We start from the raw sequence: 25,330 nt of genomic DNA, 5'->3' as shown, positions 1-25,330 counted from the left end.
AGTTTATTTTTTTAATAAAAATCAATTAGCAATAATAAAAACACATGGGTTAGTGACCTCGTTTTTAAAAAAAATATGTTATATTACGCAGTTGATGCACACACTCAACGAGGACGAAGAAAAAAACGGGTAAATGTGAAAATTGGAAAGGACAATATTCTACAGCCAACCTTTTTTCAAATAATATTCGCGTCACTATTATACAAAGCACGTTTTATCGCCTGCAATCAATCTTTGAAGATTTGTGACGTTGCAACTGCAACGATCATAATCTCAAGAACATTCGAAACTTGCCTGAAAACAAGTGATTAAGTATAGACAACAATGGGCGGTGTATTTCATCACTTGACAACTTACTAGTATATCACTACAGTCGGATTATCCATACGCATAATCAAAGAGTATCCCCTGGGCAATACTATATGCTGAGGAGACTTAGTCCAAACAATTATGTATTTAGCGTAATTAAAACCATATTAATCAACTTCCATAATTATTCTAAGACAGCATTTGTTATGAAAAATTTAACCCATGAACTAGTAATTTCTATAAAAACACGATCTAATATTGTCATTGTTCACCCTAACGTGACTTTCCTAAACCAAACCTACGTTTGATTAAATTGACTAATGCATGACCCTGCTTGTATAAGCAGAAAAAATAAATGACTTTCTCGTGCCGTAAAAAAAAAAATTTCTATTTTTATATTCAAGAGGCATAGGTCAAAAAAGCAATTTTGTAGATATCATCTATAAGCTGTACTTTCTTAAGACATGTGTTTATAGATGTATATACGGTTGTGTCTATCTACAATAGAAGATCTCCATCTCACGATGAAAGAATTCAAAGAATTAATTCAAGACAGGCCCTTCAGGGCACATGGTCGAAGTCTGTAACCTATGGTGCTGAGTATACAGAACGTATTTCAATAGTAATTGCTATTTTATTATTACAAACATGCTTCCGTGTTTTGTAGTTTACATTTGAACACTGAAAAGAATTGCAAATATATACGTTTCATATTAGCTTGTTACAAGAAACCTTGGATTGTACCATTCACATCCCAACCGCTATTTATTCTCATGTGAGTTCATAATCGAACTGTACTTCGGAACTGTACGGTGGAACCAGTGATACGTGTTGTGCAGTGCAGTTATTCAATCAGATGAAATAGTCTTGCTTTAAATAATGCTTTTTTATCGACGCAATACAGGTTGGCATTATCACCCGTTTTAATCATAACCCTCATAATAAATGTATTTCCAGTCACATTTGTGATTTTGTTATCTTAGAAATGAGCCTAGTAACACCCACATATCAATAAAGATTAGGTTAAATTCTGACAATTTCTATCAACTTCTACCTCACTAATATTTCTTGTAATATGTTTTGTCATATCACCAGTTCTTTTACGTCAGTACTAATTGAAAACGCATGTAGTCAACTATACTGTTGTACAGAACTTAATGTTGTTATGATGGTTCTCTTATTATTTCCATTCACGAACTTGCATCCAACTGCGAGAGTCTGTTATTTCAGAAGGAGGAGGTCAACATCAACGTGATACAAGACTATTGGCCCATCACACAATATACGCTATTAAATCGCAGGTATTGTTGGTACCCCACTACCCCTCGGGGAAATAGACGTATACTAATGCCCGAATTAGGCCATGCAATATGTGTTTTATAACACATTACACGTTCATACTAGGAACGTGCATAGATAGTCTGCCGTCTTCCTCTCGACGTCTGCTAGCGGTGTCCCGATTTCTTCACAAAACGATGTAAAGACGCTTCTCGAAAAGCTGATTGCGTCCTTCGTCTTCAGTGCATCTTTATTTTCTACTAGTCTGTCAAGTTCTTCTTCTAAACTGAAGCTGAATCGTCCAGTCTTTCGAGGCGGACCATCGATATCAGCGACCGAACTAGCAGACGACATATTGGAAATTAGGTGACGAGTGACGTCATCCCCGGGCACCTGTTGATGTACTAGTCTCCCTATAGAACTAGTAATTTCTCTGGCGCTACTATGGTAATTTAGCCGATTACACGTGATCCTGTTTTGACCAATTACAGTACAGTATTAACGAGTGATGTGTTATAATGTGATATATTAATCTCATAATGCACGCGACCCACGTAATGGCAGGCATCAGCATTCAACGCGAAGCTTAAATAAATGTTACAACTCGTCAAGTGAAAACCTCAAAAAAAGCTAACAAAAGCATCTTGAAGCTGGGAATAAACTATGTTGATTCAAGTGGAAACCTTACACCATCCATATCAGGTAATGAGTTACGGCATGACAGAGATAACATGTTGGTGGAAGCCTCTGGCCTCTGACTAATTTGCCAATTTCTATCAAATCAAATGTTCTGCAGACCAGACCGAGTTAGATCATCACTAAAACAGATATCCTACATCTCCATGGACTTACACGCATCTACCCGGACAGCATCGATGGGAGAATTACATTTCGAATAACTGGAGAATGGATAAAAACTTAACATATATGTGTTTGCACTCCAATGATTTTCGAGAGACTGGCAAATTGCGTGGGATAATTGAGTGGCACGACACAGATCCTCCATTTATATTAGTGTTTTGTACTGAGTAAGCACAGACACGCTACCCATAATACTGTTTGATCATTTACGATATTCACTTATTCTGACCATGACCTTGACCATTGAAATTTACATTTGTATTAATACGTATATGTTTAACTGTTTACCTTTTCTATTGATTGGTTACCCAGATTCAAGTTTAACCATTTGTTTTGTCAAATGTTGTTTCCTTTTGTCCATTACACATTAGTATACATACCATGTAGCCTTGGGCTTTTGGGAAATGCTACATGCAAATGTAGCGTCTTTCGCACAGATTTTGTTCATAGTTATATCAGTGATATATAGAATGGTGTCATTTGTATATAGGTTAGTTACACGCTTGGATAAGCTTGTACTACGGAGATTATTAGCATGCATCAAGAACAAGAGGCATTCCGATATGGACCCTTGAGGAAAAGATGTTCTAATAGTTTGCGTTTCGGAGTAGGTGCCATTAATATTAGCTCTCCTTGACAGATTAGAGAGATAAACTATGGGAAGTTCAATTGTAGTACTAGACCTTTATTTCAACTTAACCATTATGAGACGAACTACTTGTCATTGATTCATGTTTGAATCTTCTAGCTTTGAGCCTTAAACACTCTCCCATAAAGATCACCGTATTCAAGAGACCGTATGGTACGTTATAGACCATACGGGAAATGTCATTGTGAATGTCCAACATGTCTTGTTACTGACCTGTTTCCCATAAAATCCTAGGTAAGACGAAGGGACGAACTTTGAAAACGTTATTTTAATATACTGTTCGTTCGTCAGTTATATATTCCTGCCACCTGTCCGCTTTCGTATCGCAATCAGTGCGTGCTACTTACAAGATTGTGCCTGAATGGCTACCTAATCATAACACCTCACAATCAGACCAATCAAAAAGCATTCTACAAATGCATGTGTTTTCATCAAAAAATCACAAAATAGTCCCATTTGTAGTCTGCTCTTTCCTTCAGAAAATTAGTTTTAGTAAAAACTGACAATTGACTAAAATTTTGTTTACTGGCTACAAATTGAAGTGTTAGTGTTAACGCTTCGAGCCATACGTGCGAGCAAACCCAAATTAATCAGGAAATACACGAACTGATTGGAATTGTGTTTTGTTGATAAAAATAAACTCTCTTCAAAACATTCCTTATTGATGCACAATTAATTACGACGCTGTGAAGAGCCGATTTACGTTACTGAAACGACAGTCGCTAGGGGGCGTGTCTTATATCATGTGACATAATACTAACTACCTTTAGAGCTACTATAACTTTGTGATTGAACACTATTTTACTTGTATTACAGCTACGAAATCTAGGTACCCTTCCCGAGCAGGTAAATTGGTTATTTCAACATTGCTATAAAAGAAACATCCGGCATAACTGCGCATGCGTTGAATATCCCACCTGTACTAATCACCTTCTGTTGTTGATATCCTTGAAATGTTACCGGAAGTTGTGAACTCGCCGACTAAAATTTCTATCTATTTAGTTAAGTAATAATATGATAACTCACTTAAGCGTTTACGTGCAGATAATAACCTGTCAGCCTTGTACAGTTTTACCGTATTCTGTCATTGCATTCATCCACGTTCATTTACTGTGAATGTTCTAAGGCTAAATGTAATCTCTCAAGGCATGCGACATATGTCTGTGTCTATGAATATCGTCTATGATTGACCTAAGGGCTGTCGATGTAGCTGAATAATTATTGCGACAATGTACCTGTCAAGCGTGTTTTACTCTGCTAGTGCACTTCGATGGACTTCAGGGGATTAAGGTTTTATAATGGGAGGCATTGACGTGCTTCCTTAATGGAGATTTTCCGTCTAGTTCCTGCGTTCCGTTATAGCGTAATGGTCTTATAAGAATCGCAATTCAACGGAATGGTGAATCGCTGTGTGACGAATATTTTGAGTTCCAATGTACGTCTGACAGGTTGTCATGACTCAATTTACGCTAACATCGTTAATAGTTCAGTAAACTGAATCAATTCCGTGGATTGGTGTTAGCTTCCAACGAATTGCATTGTTTTTCGTAAGCTTTATCTTGCTAAGTCGCTAAAAGTACATAGGACAGGCAGGGTAATGATTAAAGAAGTATAATTTCTTAAAAGAAACACTGTACATATTGTTTGTAGTATATCTTGGCCGCAATGGCTGTCGGGATTTCATTTAGTCCGATAAAGCAACGCGACTTGTTTCTATCCCTCAGATACATTGGTTACATAGAACGCGGTAACGGGAGTGAATTTAAAAACTTATTTGAGCGACAGCGAGTTTTCTGCTGCCATTCGCGTCTAGGTAATATTTAATGTTAACTTTCACGGGTTTAGTTGTTACTGTCAGAGTTGTAAATTAAGCTGTCAGTGCGTCTTAATAAAGTAAACAGGAACGTTTTTTTAAACGACTATTATCCTGAATAATTGCAATGAGCTTATTGAGTTTTTGTAAAGGTGACATTTTTAGAATGCGTGAATTGAATAAAAATCGCTCCGACTCTTAGTTTTATATATAATACAACTAAAATCTCTGAAATAAGAAAAATGTCAGAATTAACACATAGATATACACTAATTTACATATCAATAGATAAATAGTTGAGTTGCAGCATTATTTTCTTAAATAGTCATGAAATATTCAGTGACTAATGTTTTGACATCCAAAAAATCATAGATGATAGATAAAGATGTTCCATAACTATTTCTTACTTCACTGTGTCATTTATTATGATTTATAATACATGGGGATGTGCAAATGTAATCATCACAATCATACAGGTTGTTAATTGTGACCACTGTTTTAATCGTGAAATTGTCATTGAATAATTGGTTATACTTATAGATTCTATAAAATATATAAAGGTTTATTTTGATTACCATGTGACAAAAAAAAACTTGCCTCCTTAAATAATTGCATTACCATCTACGATTACACACAGTCAAATTTCACTAAACATAGCAAATCATGTCTTATATCGTCATATTGTAGAATAGTGTTCATTGAATCAACTAAAACATGTTAAGATATTTTTAAGTAGAAATAACAGTACATCAAAGCGAAATTTAAATCGACAATCAGGTTCAATAACACAAAACAAAAGACTGATTAATAAGTACACCACAGTAAGCACACGATATATGGACCCCTGGTAGAGATAAAATTATGTCACGTGGTCCGGAGAGACCACTGCTTCACGTGTGGCAGCCTGACGTCTGCACAAGACAATTGTTAGTGATGCCGCGATTCTCTGTGAAGAAGTGTCATCTTAATTGACCTCGTACTCATAATATCTAGCACCTTTACAATATAAAGGCTAGTAGTTTTCTATAAATAAAACTCTGGGTATTTTACTTATGAATTAGTTTTCCATCCTGTTCAATTAATCTTTAAATATAACATACTGTATAGAGTACCTCAATGTCTCGTATATGTCAACTCATTTCTATTTCTTTATTGTGCTATTGTAACTGTTTTCGTGGAACGGAATTCATTGGAAATATAAACCAGGATCTTCATTGCAATGAAATTTGAAACACATAGCTTATATCCTGCGGCATTTGAAATGTCAAAATTGAAAGTCACGTACATTCATAGGTGTCACTGTAAAATCGTAAAGATGGAAATTCCGTTCTCTTTTAAGTAGTGGATCACGTGATCAAGTTTAGTGTGTCACGTGACACAATGGTGAGTTTAATGCGGGGGGTGTCACCTGAGCACGCGCGCGAGAATTGAGTCCCAAACGACGATAACAGCATACGCTAAAACGCAAAGGCTCATGGGTAGACGCTTGTTTGTAGACAATGACACGCTATGGTCATCTGACGCATGCGCAGGTGACGACTACCCCGCTTTAACACAGCCACTTATAGTATGCATGACCACGTTGAACCATGCAGTATCAGGTGCTAAAATCAGTCATATATATATATATATATATATATATATATATATATATATATATATATATATATATATTGTTGTTATGTGATGGTAAAACGTAATAGTTATACATGTCATGAATTATTCATTATAATAAAAAATGCTTGTAGTATCGTAGCTACATACTACATGACAAAGACTTCAGAAAATTACAATATGATCGTACATGAATATTTTGATTATATACCCAACCATCGACCAACAATCCAAAGTGAAAATAGAAATTCATGGCATATTTGATCAAAAGATAAGTGAGGTAAAAGACTTTGATTGCAAAGGTCGTTTAATCCTGCTGAATCTACAGAAGAAACATGTTAGATTGTGTGCTCTTATTTAAATTAAAATGTAGAGTTATAATAAAAAAGGGTCCTAACAAATTGAGTTATAATGCGCCGACTCTGTACAGTTATTGCTTTTGCAAGATTAATGTCAAGTGTCTTGATATCATAGTCGTTTAGACGAACTCCATACTGATACCAACTTCATGAATAAATATTGAAAACCAACATATGTAAAAAGTATAATATATTTTCACACAAATAAACTGCTGATGTTGTTATAAGAGACGTCAAACACAAAACCGAGTATATATTCATTTTTATAAGATTGTCTTTTTTTAATTAAATAAAACTAAGAAATAATAATAATACCTACTATACAATGGTGTTTCTTCTGTACGTGATTTTAATAATTATTTTGGCGTCTATTTTGCGAATTGACTTTTACGCATTTGGCAAAATTGGTTCATTTGCGAAGCTCGCGCACATCCTTCCGCTTTTTACACTGTGCATGCCGCAGGTTATTGCATGCAATCCCCTAGTCTTCATTCCCTAAAGTCACTCTGCATCGGATGGAATTACATTCTCCGTTCATATAAGCTATTACCGCATGTCGTACCCGTGTTGGTTTCAATACATCAGCAATATAAAAAGGCATTTGGCGATTCTCGACGTGTATATTTCACGGTGCTAAACACCCATCCCTGGAGATGAGAAAACCGAGGATATATAGTCTACTTTCCTCCTTGATTGTAACAGCCGATAGCAAATCGTATCCTGGGACAGCTCTTATACAGTTTGAATTATTTATCTATGAATTATAGTAGATTCAAAACATTAGATTGTACTCTTCCTCGTAAATATACGTAATAAATACGTAAATATATGGCTCTTGCACTCCATGCCGGCAAGGTGTTATAATCCCCTCGTGTTTGTGGGACGATTACTGCTCTTTCCGTCGAGTGTAAACCACTATAATCGTGATGTACACGGGTAATAGCGAGCGAATAGCGGCTCCTGTCATTTGTCACAGCATTTCAGCAATACATCTTACACCTTTATATCTTGCTATAAAGGATTTGTACAAGTCCGTGCATATCAATTAGGTGATTTGCATAAAAAGCATTCGAATTTAGCATGTTCTTTGTCTGTATTCTGCTCTGTTCTGCAATTGCTTTCATAACTATATTGAAAATAGGTACATACTATTGTCTGTCAAGTTGAATGTATGATCATAATTTCTGATTAATCTATGCATAATTATTAGCTAAGTCGTACTATATATTATTGAATATTTAACGCTTGTTTGAAGCTATACTTTACATAACAATTAAGTACTGGATTGAAACTTGGTGCAAGCAGAATTTGTATGTACATAAATGTCTGATAATAGTTTAAAATAGTCTGTACATATTGATTAGCTAATTTGCATAATAAATATTTGTTTTTATGTGATGCGGCTGTGTGTTGGTTATTCAGTAAACATCAATGATTACTGAATTCACCTTACATGGAAATTCTTTCTAGCATTTTCAGTATTTATTATTATCTCTGTGAGAGTAAATTACATTTCCATGATTCACTGGGAAAGCAGAAAATGAAATAGACAAGGCAAACAACAATGAACTATTTAGTTGGAAGGTTATACAAAAAATCTCACGTCTTAGCTGTATATGAATCTTCAAATAAAAAATCATTACCAGCACAATATTGCTAAATATATTCATGAACCTGGTAAAGGGAGCATAATCCAAAAAAACGGTTATTTCTATTGGCAACAATCATGAAAAGACATTTCAAACATGGAGAATGCATTATAATGAATTTGAAAAAGAAATCAGATGCATTATGAATATCACTTACTCATTTGTATGTAACATCATCTGAAAGTAATTGCTTCTATGATATATTCGGCAACCTAACACAGAACAAAGAAGCTCATAATTATCTTGTTCATATATGATCCCGCGGCAGAGCTATCATATTAATTCTAGATTTGCTATTTCAATAGTCTCAATGTGTTCTTTCTGTCGATGATTATACACAATATATGTATATTTCTAATAACTGCAAATGATTACAATGTCGACTGTTACAAAACCATCGTTGTGAATTGCGTTTTAACGTCACGGGGATTATGAGAACCAATGTGATACCCGAAGGTTAAAGTTGAATTAAACTACCCAGGTTCTTCGCTTCTGTCACTTTGGAAAATTGGACACCCAAAATGCATTAAATATAAAGTAAAGCCCGAATACGTGGACTCTGGGATATAAAGTTTGATCCCCAAAAATATTTCGAGGGAGAACTTTATATCTGAGAAGTCTTCTTGTTCGAAGGCTTTCCAAATTAACGAAGAAATTACATAAAAATGAGCAAAATGTGGAATTCGAATTTTTATGTGTAAAATATGTTGGAGGGTCAATATATGAAATGAATAATAATGTTCTATATTGTGGCTACGTCAGATATACCCGCTCAGCATTCCAAACTGTGGTTGTCAATCATTACCCGTTGAGAACACATAAATAGGATTCAACGATCTTAAGGATAGTGCCATTAAACCACGAACAGCAGGCTGTAGCGCACATAATTACAGACCTTGCTAATATCTGTATAAACTCTTTCAACTTGTACTATTAAATGGTTATTTTACATCCATAAACAACAGTAGTCTCTTCTTGGGTAAACTGCTCTATCGCAAAGATTGTTCCAGTCTTAGTCATCTATGTACAATAGTGAACAAGCCTCTGGAAAATGGCATCTTTATATAAAACTGAATAAAGACTTGGGGGAATTGCAATGACTTTTGTTCACATTTCTTTTGCAGTAATGTAAATGCAGACTTGTTTTGAAATCCATTAGCGTCCCGTGAAGTGTGGTAATATTAGCAAAAAAGGCTACGTGTGATGTAGATGTCTAAGCTAAGGTGTCGTTACTCTCGAAATGATACTAAATTGTTCATATTACACCTACTCTCGCTGTTGCTCGTAGTATCTACACTTTCTATGTTAATCTGTCAACAAAGCTGTTACTCGCACGTCTTTCACTTATAGCGCGTGGTTATGTAATTGGCAAACCAGGTGTCACCCTGGATTTTACCACGAGCTCTACACGCACCCAAGAAACTAATTACGGGCGCACGTGTCGTTGTATTTGATTGCATCAGCAACATGTAGGATCATTCTAAGTTGATACACACAATCCGAAAATAAGTTATATGCTATTGAATTTGTACAGCATTATTTTGTTAATATACGTCAACAAGCTACCAACCAGAAGAAACAATATGGCGGATATACCCCGGATTTTATAACGCGATATAGACAAAAAAAGTAACGTGGAATGAAAACATGCAAATTTCCCTAATAAATTGGCATTTCGATTCAACCTACTCAGGGAATAATCAAAGCAAAGATCCGAGAACGTGATGTACACAGCTGTGCTTCAAAAATAGGAGAATTGCGATTAAAAATCATTTACCATTAATATATCCGGTTTGCGTATCTGCAATCTGCAATCAGCGCCCAATCTTGCCGCCGGGGATCAATATTCACAACTTAGCTGAGGCACAAGCATCTTAAAAGACGACGATTAATATGTTTACGTCTAAATAGCTTATTAAATAAGTGTTTGTTTATATTGTTATAAGGTTTTCAGGGTTAATATTCGAAGAGATTTATACAAAAGACTTCCGTCGCTGTGTTGTCATAGTCATTGGTGAACAGAACAATTTAGGTCATTTAGAACAATTTTGAACATTTGAAACATGAATGATTTATTTAAATACTAGTAACAATATCTACCAAAACCAGGTGTGTAATGTAATAAGTGATATGATGCTTAAGAGTCCCCAGGTCATGTTACAATAATAAAACATACAAATGTTGCAACCATTACCAATTAATAACATATCGATTTTAGACAATGTAAACATGATGCATACTACCGGAACAACATCGAATAATAACATTACAAGATTAAAACAGTGTAAAACGATCAATTAATGACGCGTGATATATTGAGAAGAAGTAAAATGATCAAAAAAGACATAATACTCTGTAAATTATGTAAACATGCTCAAATAATAACACAGCTCAGACCAAATAATGTTGAAACCGCGAACAAATAACCGACACAACGATAAAATAATGAAAAATAGACTAAATAGTGATAAAATGACTTGGTTGAACATGATGATGCAGTAGAGTTTAAAATGTGAAGCTATGGCCAAGTAATTACATAGACATGTGAAATGAGTATAATATAAGATAAAAATGGGAAATAATGACATAATATTAGTGAAAGAATAGAAGATCTTCCAAATAATGAAATATAATGCTGTAATGATGAAATAAAAGTATGAATATGATGATTAAGTCATTAAATAAATAAATTAATAAATTAAGTCACATTAATGAAAAAAATGATAATTTAAATATATGAACATGTCCATGTAATGTGTAACACACAGAGAGTATTTTGTGGATACAAATATTTATACATGTAGTATGAACCTATTACATAACTGTTAAAGTAGCAAAACATATTCAGACATTGGTCGATTAAAAAGTGAAATCACACGGAAACGCAACAAGACTATGTTAGGGATTTGTCTTCATTAATGCAAAAAATCACCAGCTGTAACGCAGTCGCTGATTGGATGTATTTAATACGGATTTGTCCTGTGGTGTTTTCTATACTCACAAAATGTGTTATTTGCAGCACGTTCTTATAACGTTCAAATCAAAAAAACTGACAACACGATAGTTTATTATGCACTTCCAATGTGCTCTCTCAAGAAAAATGTATTGTAAGACAGTACTGTTGTAATATAAACAAATCTCTCAGTCAAACCTTCAGTTTACAATGTAGAGAACACAGCCTCCATGTTGTGTGTATTACCCATCATGTAGCTTCATTCTTAAATGTAGGGGCGGTACAAACAAAATTGATGTGTTTCCAATACGTTTGTTTGGAATACGTCTAATTGGGTCTTGGGAATTATCACTTTGTGTAGCCAGAAATATCGAGATCTACCATTTTAATTTGGTGTGGTTGGAATATGTTTTAAATACATAAAATCATCCCAAAGTTAGAATTTTGCAACTGTTGAATATATAACCTATTCACCTTGGTAGTTACTGTGACATTTTCCGTATTGAAAGACGTGTTTAATTGTTTTTTTTAAATATACGTTATACGTTTTGACTTATTTAAACACGCGTGAGTCTGTGTGTTTTACAGTGTATAAATATGCTTATCAAACAGTCATGACGATGTGACCTCTGAGATTCATCTCACTGACCTCCTGATGGTTCTGATATGTCAGACATGAGCTGGGTTAATTGTAGCATAAACTCGTGTCTGTGTAGTGTAGTGCTGTGCTGTGCCGCGTAAAATCACGATGTATAATTAAACCACTGAGACTATGAAACGTGAAATTAGTTAACATCTTCGGGAATGAGAATGTCTGTGTTGAAATAAATCATTATTCATATAGAGCGACTTGACTGCTATAATTAGTATAATTTAAACCCATATTTATTTCGTTTACTGGTAAATACTTATCTGCATATTAAAATGCATATAGTAACCAGCTGATTTGATTATTAATTAACTACTTTAATGTTTTGTTGGTAATGATATTCTAGTAATAGTGTGTCTATGCTGGTTAAAACTTGGTACATGCATTCTATTTTTGTTGTTAAATATTACACACTACTTTTCAATCAATATGCATATGCTAACTAGCTAATTGGCATATTAATTGACTACTTTCATGTTTTGTGAATATTCTAGCATTACTTTGCTCAAATAGATTAAAATTTGGTACATGCATACTGTTTTTGTAGTTACATGCCAGATATGTGTTTGACATCAACCTGTTCACTTTAAAGATATATAATAATGATCAAACATTGTATAAAGTAGTGTGGTACTCATTAGTTTTTCATATATATGCATATTTAAGCTTTTATAGCAGTGACAATATTTTGTATCATAATCAGACAACATGTAATTGTTCCAGCATCAGTTGACATTGTGTAGACTTGTTTTTTGGTTCAATGTTATTCTTTTTTTTTTTATGAAAACGCTGAAATAATATGAATAAAACGTCATTTTATCAACGGTTTACATATATACCACAATGAAAACACAATTCCTTAATAAAAAAAACACTAAAAATATTATCATATCAAAAATGTTAATATATTGAGGTAAATCTTTGTCACAGAAAACAATAGTAAAATGCCCTACAACAAACAAAACAAGCTATTTTCAATCCATTGTTTACATCGATTTTTTTCTGAATCGAGTACGGTAACCCCATAGCTTATTTCATTTTCTGTATCTTATATATATTAAAAATATAAACATGAGGAAAATGACAATGTTTTTTACTCTCATGTAGCGTTCTATCGTAAATATGTGATGTCATCATTTGAAACTTGGCAGCAAGCAGAGCGCTTATTGTCATCCAGTCACTTTAACCCTCATAACGGCTTACGTTCTGATTTAACACAATTTAGTTTATCATATGTATAAGCTAGGAAATATATTTACGGGATTTTACGGGTGGAATTATCTGCAACGAAATACAAGACAGCTTAAAGAATGAAACCCAGGCTAGACTAATCCTTGATTTGCATGACTACGAGCTAGATGCTATCTACATTAAGACCAAACATAAACAAAATCAAGTTCTACCATCGCTCTGTTTCACTTATTCAATATATACAAGCTGCACATTAACATGTGTACTTACATTTTTAATACTTTATAATGGGATCCTAAAATTCACTAACTATTGCCTGATTTCTCACCTTAAATTGTACAAACATAAAAATGTCTAATAAACAAAGGGCAACACATTAGAGATAAACCCGTCTCAAAAACATAATAAAATGATAAATATCACAGTAATACATTGGCAGAAAGGTAAAGAGAGTATTGTACTTTAAATATATATTTATTTTGTTATTTATTTTACATTATTTGTGCATTTAGGAGATGCAGAATAAGATTATCGTGTTTATTGTGAATCAATTACTTCTACGTGTTTTGTTTTATTACTGGGCACTGATTATAATCCCTATATGATACAGATTATAATAGTGTATGTAGGTTGTACAAGTAAGATATTTCAGGGGTTGTTACATGGCTGCTGGCTTGGAGGGAACTGAGGGACACTTTGTGTGTCTTTGGCTGAAAGCAAATAAACTTTGTAAGTGCTTGTTGATTGCAATTACAGTCACTTCGTACCAAAAAATCTTCGCCCCCAGGCTCTTCGCATCACAGTGTAACTTCGCACCACGTGGTTGCTACGGACAAAGTGAAGGTGTGGTACGAAATGACTGTATGATGGCACGAAGAGACAATGTGGTGTGAAGCGATCAGCTTGAATGTATATTTTTTGCAGACATGAACACTACATGGTGTATACATTAATTAATAATACATATAATTAACGATACATCAAGTACAGTAACTACAGTTACTGAAAAGTGTTCATCGAACCTACATGAAAAATGTATGTAGACTTGAAGTATACATGAACCATATATTACATGTACACACAAGTACCAGTTCCTCCTCTCCCTTTTCTCATGCAAACTCTACAATATAATTTATAACATTCCTCTAATATGTTTATAATGTCTACTTTAAACATGCAAGTTGGTGACTCTAAACAAGATTCCCATATTTCAGAAATCCACCCAATTTGTAAGTCAGACTTTATAATAACAGTATACCGAACTTCACGTACGGGCATCATATATAACGTCCACATTTAGTAACTTGGACTGTAATTAACAGTTAGCCTAACTTCGAGTTACGGGCAACATAGTTTTTTGTTTGTTTAACGTTCAAATTTAGTAACTCGAATTTTAATTATCAGTTAGCCGAACTTCGAATTACGGGAAATATGCAACGTTAAACGAAACAACAACCCGTTACTCAAAGTTCGGTTAAGGGCGGTGTTTGCGCTGCGCATGTGCAACATTTGTGTTGATAAAAAATGATTTTCCCACAATCCAATGCGCTCTTCTAATGGAAATCTCAAGCATGAGGTTTGACGTTGGCGCGACTTGCACTAATTACCGTCGATGACTCCTTCGATACCTTCCAATTACCTACAAAATATCTAATTAAATCTCGGTAACGTCTCAGTTTGTACTCGTTGATTTGTACAACAGTCAAAGTCTCCATCTTTGTTTATATGAGACCCATATATCTCGCGCATGGTAGGCGCGACAACTGTTATTTAAAGGTCGAGTTACTAAATGTAGACGTTCAAGAAAAACAAAAATATATGCTGCTCGTAACTCGAAGTTCTATTGACTGCTAATCGAACATCGAGTTACAATTTGAACGTGGTTTCGCAAACTTGGGCGTGTTTTTTTAATATATCCGCGTGGTCGTTTTTGTAATTCAGTATTTTCGTAACCCGATGTTCGTAACACGATGACCGTAACTCGAACAACTCAACATCTCATCCTAAACAATACTGCAACGTCGTGTGAACGAAATGTGCGTACATGATTTCGTTATGGTAATTTATGCATAAATCTTCATTAATAGCATACATGTAAACATCAACTCATCAAAATAATTTGCATATAATGTGTATATGAAGTATGTTTAACCTACTTTGTAGGTAAGATCATTCTGGTTTGTTCAAACCTTACACTTGCATACTGTGCATGTGGTTGGGTACCTGATACTATCTGTGTTTGTTTTCTATAATTAACTATTTTCAGTTTGGTTTATTTTATATTCCAACAACAGACTAATAAATTGAATCACGTCGGCGCTTACAAACGTGTTTCGACCCCTTCCCCGCCGTAGTGATGTTACATCCTACAGGCTGTCATATCGATCGTAGTTTAGTTCTCACATGTACACGTTTCGAAGAAGATTAAACACTTGTCGAAATTGTCGCGCTCTCTATAATCTGTGATTTGAATAAGTGACCTTTATCAACGATGCTATAGTTTTTATATCAAGTTTACGTCTGTGTCTTTGTCTCAGTCATGCATTGGGTGAATTGGACTTCACAAGTAAAGTGCAATCTTACATTTTAGAGTATTCTACAAAATATTGTTTTAATATTATGACCAAATTAGGCAAGCTTGTCAGTTTCCTTGGGTATTATAGTACGTCCTGGCAGTAATTTGTACAGTGCGCAAAAAACACACATCTCAAATGCATCTAACCTTCGTTAATTCATTTTTTTCAGAAATCATGTGGTAGAGCAGATTAGACTCAAATTTGTTAATCTAAAGCCGAATTAAATATATCTTGCTGTCAGCATATTGTCAAGGTCATGAGCTTTCATGGCTTTCATCCCTTCTTACCACGTCTATGTTTGATCCCTTCTACAGACCGGCCTCGCTTATGCTGCAAGCAGTGGTTTTCTCCCGGTTCTCAGGCTTTTAGAAAATATGCAAGAACTGATCGACGTCAACCAGGCCGATAACGAAGGCACAACCCCGCTAATGTTTGCAGCACAGGCAGGTGAGCTATGTTGGTCGTACCACTCAGTTAATGCGGGGGAAGTCGTCAACTGCGCATGCGTCATATGGCCATAGCGTGTCATTGTTTGCAAACAAGCGTCTCCTCATGAACCTTAGCGTTTTAGCGTGTGTTGTTATTGTCGCTTGGGACTCAATTCCCGCGCGTGCGCAGGTGGCGATCCTCCCGCTTAAAAAAACGACCAATGAATGTGCGCATTACTAACTACGGTCTTATGTTATAGTCATTCAGGAGAGGTCATTATTTAAGCAGGGTAGCCAGGTTAAAAAAGATGTGCAGGCTTTCCACTCTACCACGCTATCTTGTGCGAAGCAATTAATATCTTACACACGTTCATAACGTGTTAATGACAATAACGTCATCAATAACACTTTCGAAAGATTAGCTTTATTTTAAAATCCGAACGTCTAAGCAGCCACACACAAATTGTAACTTTGAACGACATTGTTTTTCACTTGTCTGCGACATCGTGTCATCAAATGCGCACTTTGTCGCTGGTGAGCGCGACTTTTTAAGAAAGGTGTATTTATCTACTATTCGTAGTACGTTCTATTGCGTTTATACTCTATTTGTTGCTGCTCCGTGGTCAGGTGCAAGGACTTGTTCTTACTTCCTAGTCGTTTTTTTTCTGCCAAAGTGCATCATAAGAATATACTCCAAAACATTAATAGTCCTTCACTTATAAGTGAATAACACTATTACAAAATAAGGGTTGAGTGAGTTCGATCTTCGGTGAATGAGTGAATAAACAACTTACTTAAATGTAACTCGCTCTTGTAGAGACGGGTACAAAACACGAAGCCGTACACTCACTGTTGTTTTAGTAACGAAATCACACACAAAGAAAACGTCAATTTTTGTTTAAAAAATAAAATAAAAATTAACATCCTCAATGCAGATAGATACAGTCTGCGTTATTTGGCTCGTCACGTTTTTCTGTCAGCCTCTATGCGTATGAAGTTCGTTAGGAATGACACTAGAATGACTCGGAATTCCCAAATGTCGCTATATGTAATTGTGTTCATTGCAATACTGCCCTCGGGTTTATATTGAACATCTCTTCTGCCGATTGCTATGACTGTTACTTGTTATTCTGATTAAATTCTTAATCCGGTATGTCTATTGCTGAATTCCATGTCAGCATCTCCCGTCACAGTCTCGTATATCGAGCGATTCTCGGTTGACGTTAGCTCTCGCGGGGAAGCAGCTTTTGTCACTGCGTGTCGTTCATTTTGAAACTCATCCAGGTTTACGGAAAATTCAGTAAGCTGAAATGAGACACGCAAATAGATTAATTATGACTCAACTAGTTGTGAAGATCGTGTATTTATTTTCGTCAAACTGGCTATACAGTCACATATCCCATCATCACCCCACCCCTAGAAGTTGGGGGGGGGGATTTCATTTTGACTCAGGATTCCAACAAAACCAGTCATGCTATTTGGAACGCTGGACGAGTAATGTTTGAAATATTCGCGGTGGCGGATTTTTTCAATTTACGTATTTCACAATTCATACATTATGCAGTCGTCATTAAATTATTGATTTCACTTCACTTAACAGTATTCTATTTCCTTGAATCGTTCACCTCACCCCCAGTTTTAACATTGAAATCACGTGACAAATCACGCGTAGTCTGGAAAAATTACCTGCGTCACCAAGTAACTCAAAAGTATTATCAGTGAAATGATAAGATTGAGACAATATACCTATATTGATTAAAACAGGGGGAGTCGTCACCTGCGCATGCGGCAGATGGCCATAGCGTGTCGCTGTACACGAACAAGCGTCTACCCATAAGCCTTTGCGTTTTAGTGTGCGTTACGTCGCTTAGGACTCAATTCCCGCGCGTGCGCAGGCGACGACCCCTCCGCTTTAAGCATTATTTTATTCATATGGAGACGCTACTGCGATTATTTAACTAGGACTTTTGCATTCATTACGTTTAATAGTTTATGGTGTCGACTTATGGATCCCATATTCTATTTCGCAGGACATTACGAAGTCGTTAATTTTCTTCTGACTAATTACAAAGGCGTTGAAATCGATAAACGAGACTACGGGGGCTTCACTGCTCTGATTAAGGCGGCCATACAAGGGCGTGCACGGTCCGCCAAGATGCTTATACTCTCAGGTAAGGGGTGGACCGTTATTTGTGCGAGGTGTTTATGATTATGATGTTATTGCGAGGATATCCCAAAGTATGCACGAGGACAGTACAACAGCAATATCTACGTCGGTCGATACGACGGCGTACTGTCTGAGTGCATACTTTAAGGTATCCTCGTAATAACCTTATTATTACACATCTTTGCCTTCCAAGGATACATGTGAATTCCGAAAAAGTTTAGAACAGAATCAGTGAACTTTTTTGTGTAGAGTCCGGTCAAACCTTGGTGGCAGCCATGTTTGTTTTTATTATTAGGGGACGCTTACGAGCGTAATCATTCCATATTTGGAATTCGTATTTCCATATATGGTAGGATGAAAATACCCCGTAAAATACCTCTAAGTTACGGCACGCTGTAACTTATGGCGTTACGGTGACAGATGTATAATAATGAAATGTATTACTCCGTCGTTGTGCCACTTTGTTCTCAAATAGGATAATGTCCACACCACGTAACTTCCTATTGTTTTTGTTTTTTTATATTTGCGTTCCTTATCGCTCCAATATGACTAATGATACAGCAATAGATAACACAAATGTATGATATACCAGGATGTTCTATGTTCTTCGTGTAATTAGGTGTTCGTATGCAAGGGATTTTCCATACAGAAACTACGATTCGTAGGAATCTAAAAAAAAACTCATTTCTCAAATTATCTTTTATTTAGTTTCATGCCGAATTCAAGATGGCGGCCTTCATATAGTAAATATTGATAAATTAATCGCATTTATTTTATTATCACTTGTACGCCAGCTGACTGCGGGTCGTCGTTACACGTTTTACGCAAAGGTGACGCTGATCAGTTCGTGTTCTCCCTCTGAATGCCATCAATATATGGGTATATCCTTCTTAGTTTCAACTTCACGGATGTCGATGGAGTCTCCTTTAACATCTACGTCATGAAAGTCGACAGTTTATAAAGGACAATTCATTAGCCACCTTGAGAGAACACGTCGAGCGTCGCCTTTATACCGTTCATTACTGAGAAACTATAAACTGAATGAACAGGGGGTGTGAGAGTAGAAAATAGTGATCTCGTTAAAAAGAAAAAAAAATACCTCGCTCGTTGTATTGAGAAGAAATGCGAGACGTGCACTTTTTGTAATCACACTAAACATTGCTCAGGCTAATAAATACCGTCTATTTAGTAGTGTTAATTGGAAATTGGTAAATTTTCTATCGAGTCCCCAATCTCAAGAAAGTTCATATTCAAATTCTTGCCATTGACCAAATATATTTATTTCGCATGAAAAACAATTTTCCAATAATCACTGCAGTATACGGACGGATCCATATAGCTGATGCGGGAAATAAATATAATTGGAATTAGGCTGAACAGAGAATGTTGTATCAGGGGGAAATTCTCCTACTCTCGGGGTTCTCCACACTTGTCAGGGGGGAATCTCGTCTCGTCTCTATATCTCGTCCCCTCGAGGTGCGGGATCGGGAAAGTCACTTATACTTTACAGTCAAATAAGGCACACACAACGAAATACGTTTCAACTATCGTCTTAGTCGGTCAATCGAGCACACTATAAGACACAGCGCCCTGGGGAAAAGTCCCCAAGACTATTGCAAGACTGAACCAAGACTCTCTTAGACTGCGTCAACACTCGTCACAAGGCTCTCCAGGACTCTCCAGACTGCCCAGGACTGCGTCTATCGTGGAGTACTTGCCAAGACCAACTCAAACTCTCTTTATTCATTTTCAAAACTCTAACCAATTACAAAACAGTAAAAAGACTCTAGGGCGTAACCTTCAATCATAAAACCAATCACACTAAGTACTGAATACGTCATATCTTTTGATTAATCGTTCACTACATTAATAACTATAGAAACCAACTGTCAGAATAGCGGCGGTTATCTAGTAATTAGTTCCAAATCACTGAGCCAAGTTCCGTCCAAAACTTCAAATAGGCCTAAACTATGACAGACATAACACAGCAATTCAGCTAATAATCAACTAATTAAGTCAGTCAACAGATACGCAAAAACAAATTCATGACAGCTCATACATTATGCATAAAGTTTGGAAAACTGGGGTGTCTTGAACGCATTCAGCTAAATGCCGACTATTGAAAACCCCTTCAACAAGTGGTGGTGTGCTGTTTGTTGGTCTATATTCAATAGTGGGCGATGAACTGCAAGCTGTTTAGAAAGCACACATATTTCAGAATTCAAGGCACCAATACAATTCGCGATAATTTTGCTCAGGTTTAATCGAACTTGATCAAATGAGCTTTGTCCTAATTTCCGTATTTAGAGAGGTTTTAAAGATTTCTCTGCTTTATGAATAGTTATCAAATGTCTTCTTTACATGCAATTATCGTCTCGAAGATATTGATTTTTGTCAAGTGATGCCTAAACGATGACAGACATAACACAGCAATTCAGCTAATAATCAGCTAATTAAGTCGGTCAACAGATACGCGAAAACAAATTCATGACAGTTGCCTGAATTTATCGCGACTAGCCTTTTTTGAAGAGTATTTGTCTGTCGCTTTCGCATATCGGTTAACCCAGAAAACTGTTTTTCATCGGACTTCGTTTCCCCCATAAATTCAATGGCTGCCCCCCCCCCCATTATATAAAAAGCAGTCACAACGTATGTATAAACGCGAAACTACGATAACGCCCAAATGAGAACGTCGCCAAAACGAACGAAATAATTTGACTTATAAACTCTGTGAATTTGAATACAAACATATAATAATTTACACCGTGTTTCCACCTTATCTCAGCGCTTCTATTTATTTATGTATGTTTTAATGATAGTTTGTCTATGTGTTTTTTCTCGTCGTTTCAGGAGCCTCTACAGATTTGCGGGACTTTCGGCGAGGATTCTGTGCGGCCGAGTGGGCCCTTTTCTGTGGACGTCATATGTGCTCGTCTCTTATCATGCGACTCGCCGATCAACTGGAAGCAGTTCGACGATGTACAGATGAAATGTACAAAGTATCAGGGGTCAAATGCAGCAGTGATCCCGACCTATCAAGGTGTTCTAGTCTTGGCGCCATGGACCTGGACAAAAAACATATAAAAAAGAATAAGAAGATGTTATCGACAAAAATTAAAAAAGGCGCAAAAAAGAAATCGAAATCCGAACATATTCTGGCCACGAATGGGTATGGAGGGTTACGGAATGAAGACAGAACAATATCGGAACTCGTTTTTTCGTCAAGTTGTTTGTCCTATTCTGGCTTACCGTCAAATTCGACGCCACCAAGTAGTCCGTTGTTTAGCCGCATTGCATCATGGGCCACGAGAACTTCCAGAAAACAAGGATTCGTTGTGCCTAAGGTAAAACCAATTCGCGACAATATTGCGATTACTTTCGCTTATCTACTTTCTATTTTTTGTTCCCATTAACCCTTGCTGTTGCCTGAGGCTACTTTGTATCTATGACCACTAAGATCAAATGCAATACTCTACTCATTGATTGTAAGGGCTTCATGTAGTGTAATCAACCATTGCTTCACGTGACCACCCGCGTCGAGTGAGCATGCGTCTCTCGCCAGAATTTGTGTAAGGGCATCAAACGTACTGGACAAATCTTTCCCGCCAATTCAGCGGCGAATGGTGGGAGGCAAGTCTGGGTGTTTTATTACCCGTTTTAAGTGTTTATTCACTGTAAAACATCTATGTCATGTGAAATTATTTGAGATACTTATGAAGCGAAAGCCTACGCGTTAATGTGAATAACAGATATTTATTCCCTTTGCATTAAATTGTACTCCAGGTCAACACAATGATGTTGACTTAAAAGCGTCACGGTTCAGGGCTACTATCTATTTTTTAAAGACATTAGTAGTTATATTTTAGTGAAAGGCAGTCATTTTGTCAATATGGTGTTGAACCGTTGGTTCATATGGCGTAGATGTCCTGGTATATTTCTAAAACTGTAGGCTGCTAGGTGAAACAACTAAATTACTTTTTATTATCCTGAATTTAAAAAATCTGGGATTTAAATATTGATACAAACAATGTGTTCTATGGAACTGTTCTAACACTAATAATTTTTAATTATCTTTGACATGTTTTCTTAAAAATCGGTACTGTAACACACAAACGAATACTATTCCATGTTGTCGTACCTATATTAAAGTACATATTATACCAGTGTATGTTACCATGCGATCTATCACCAACGTTCTCAACAATTATGTGTTGGCTTATTCCGCAATCGGGAACGGAGTGAACATTTTTGCCATTTTTTACAATTTTGAACAAAACCAACAGAATATAATATTGCTCACTTATTTTAACAACAATTTCAAACTTTTATTAAAGGTTCTTGAAGGTGGCAGCAATGGCAGAGAGTCATAGGATACTTTTAGGTCGTGTGTAACAATTACGTCATATAAAGCACGAGCTCAAATTATTTATGTACCGGAACTAATACCACGACTGTCGCAAAATGGGAGCTTTTAGCCAACCAAATGCTGACGTTAAAACACCCGTCCGTCAATTTTTCTCATATTTGGAGACACCACAGCGGTGGTACGAGTACAACATGACAGATTTAAATACTTTCTATCTTTTCCCTCGTAGTTTCTTGTCACAAAACCAGCTGACGAATCGGGATTCAGTCGAAGATTAAATGCAATTCTGTCCCCTCCATCGTCAAGGAGAAGAAGAATCCCAAAGGATCCGTTGGCCGTGGGAAGATCGTCCTCTTCGTCTAGTTCCGAAGATGACGATGATTGAATGCAGCATGTCGCTGGGGGCGCTCTGTTCTGAATTACTTCTTGGGGAATTCCAATTTTAGGGACCAGCGTTTGGGGTTTTCACACTAGCACAATCGATCTCAGAATGATTTTAATACGACACCATATGGCATAGTATTCGTTCTGTTCTGAGCCGAGAAAAGGCTATAAATGGCTAGTTACATGATATTGGATCTTTGCTGACGAACAAATAATTATCTTTTAAAATTTTCAACTTGTACTCACGACGTATGGAGCTATACAACCTATATAACTATGGGAAAACATCGACTAGTAATTCGCCGTATTTTGCCGAATGTGTTCGGTTTGTAGATCACGTGACAAGAGTAATTCGGTCGAGTTATCTCGACCATAGACGCATGCTCACTGTCCAGTGTATGATGAGCTACTTCCTTGAAAGTCATTACAATTATTATTCAGGTTCGTGATATTTCCGAACGTACAATAATCAGTCTTCACACATCAATAGTTTTACCTGATTTTAGTGCGTATTCATCATCGAAATATTTATTATCTATTATACCATATCATAATATATTTCAGAGAGGGTGACGATGTGGGTACATGTAGAACTGCCTGAAACAATTTGCATAGTCTGGAGTAAGAGGGGCAGTGTACGCCGTTGAATTTATTCTAATATGTGATTTTAATCAGATCTATCACTACAACTCTCAGTCAAGGTAGATTATATTAATGTGCGAAGTAATTTGAGAACAACAACATGCGTTAAATTTCAACTCATGATATTTCGAGTAACTTGAACGTTTGCAATAGGTAGAACACCAACAGTTGTTGAATAGTTTCACATTGAACACTATTGCCATGGTTGTTAATTTCTTGAACTGTTTAATTGCACATATGTTGTGTATTACATCATCAAGTCCCAACTTCCGTTATGTAATTATCTCTAAGAACATAATCGGGATTTTTTTTTTCAATTTTAAATATAAACTACGGAATAAAACTAGCATTTACTATGTACATGTATAATATGTCAAAGTGTAAATAAACAATTGTTGCGAAATCAAACTTTAAGGCAATATATAATTTGTGTTCTGTTCTGTTCTCGGTTCATGCCGCTCACAACTTGAAAGACGTGAATACAAACTCGCTGTGCTCCGACTCGTGTCGATCGAGCTGCGATTGGAATCACAACTCAAATTCTTTATAGTTCGTACTGTATGCAAATTAGATATGATTTTGGAGAAAATATTAGGTCGTGATATAATTGTTGAAGTAGTGTGAAAACGAAATTCTTTATAATTCAATAAAATTACACCAAACTAAATATTATCTACCCACCGACAAAGTCAGAAGGAAAAGTTATCAAGCGTTATATAACATCCAATTGTCTTCTCTTTCTAATTTACTTTGATATTGATTGTAAGGTTCTCAACTAAGGGACGACGTCAAAAGATCGATGTCGGATAAAAATTTATTTGCTTTAGTTTGCCAGTGGGGGGGCGGTTCCACCTCAAAAAGTTTCCATCCTACAAATACGATTTTGTTTTTAATGAAGTCAAAAAAACCTTGAAGTATTTGTAGTTCGATTTTTTCTATCCAATCATAGACAAAAATAACAGAAAATGAAAAAATGGTTTGGTCCGAGTGTAAATATGTGCGTCAAACCTAGAGACCTAGAGCATGCGCAGAACCCTGAAAAGTAGTTTGAGCATGCGTATATTCCGCTTCATTATTACAACCAACTGCTATGCCATACTAATGTAGTCTGACGCCATGATCAATATGTATCAATTAAGTTTCAGTGGGGGTGGGTGTTTTGGAAACAAACTAAAAGAATTAAGTTTTTTATTCGACATCGATCTTTTGACGTCGTCTCTAACGAACTCTTGTTACAAATAATATACTACAGTATGCTGATTACAATTACTATAAAACATATTGAAAAAGCGGCATGCAATTTTAGCGAATTGTGGTAAAATGACGAAATAGCGAAATGTTGATTTAGCAAATCTCTCTGGTTTCTTTGTTTGGCGGCCATTTTTGAATTGATAATAAAGCCTAACCATTAGCGACATCTTGAATTAGCGAATCAGTTTTCT

General features: G+C 36.0%; 1 protein-coding gene across 1 annotated transcript in view; it reads left to right on the top strand.

Moving 5' to 3' along the window:
- Nucleotides 1-24,314, top strand: part of LOC100373201 (uncharacterized) — a 64,376-nt gene extending 40,062 nt beyond the window's left edge. The window contains exons 3-6 of the mRNA XM_002731961.3: nucleotides 16,216-16,348; nucleotides 18,360-18,500; nucleotides 21,347-21,840; nucleotides 23,092-24,314. Of these exons, the coding sequence (XP_002732007.2) occupies nucleotides 16,216-16,348; nucleotides 18,360-18,500; nucleotides 21,347-21,840; nucleotides 23,092-23,247 (924 nt within the window). The 3' untranslated portion in view covers nucleotides 23,248-24,314. The remainder of the gene's footprint in view (nucleotides 1-16,215; nucleotides 16,349-18,359; nucleotides 18,501-21,346; nucleotides 21,841-23,091) is intronic.
- The last annotated feature ends 1,016 nt before the right edge of the window (nucleotides 24,315-25,330 follow it).

The sequence above is a fragment of the Saccoglossus kowalevskii genome, chromosome 22, assembly GCF_978046115.1.
Source record: "Saccoglossus kowalevskii chromosome 22, keSacKowa6.1, whole genome shotgun sequence".
Classification (NCBI taxonomy): Eukaryota; Metazoa; Hemichordata; class Enteropneusta; family Harrimaniidae; genus Saccoglossus; species Saccoglossus kowalevskii.
The sequence above is the reverse complement of the archived record's forward strand: the minus strand, read 5'-3'. Positions and strand labels throughout refer to the sequence as shown.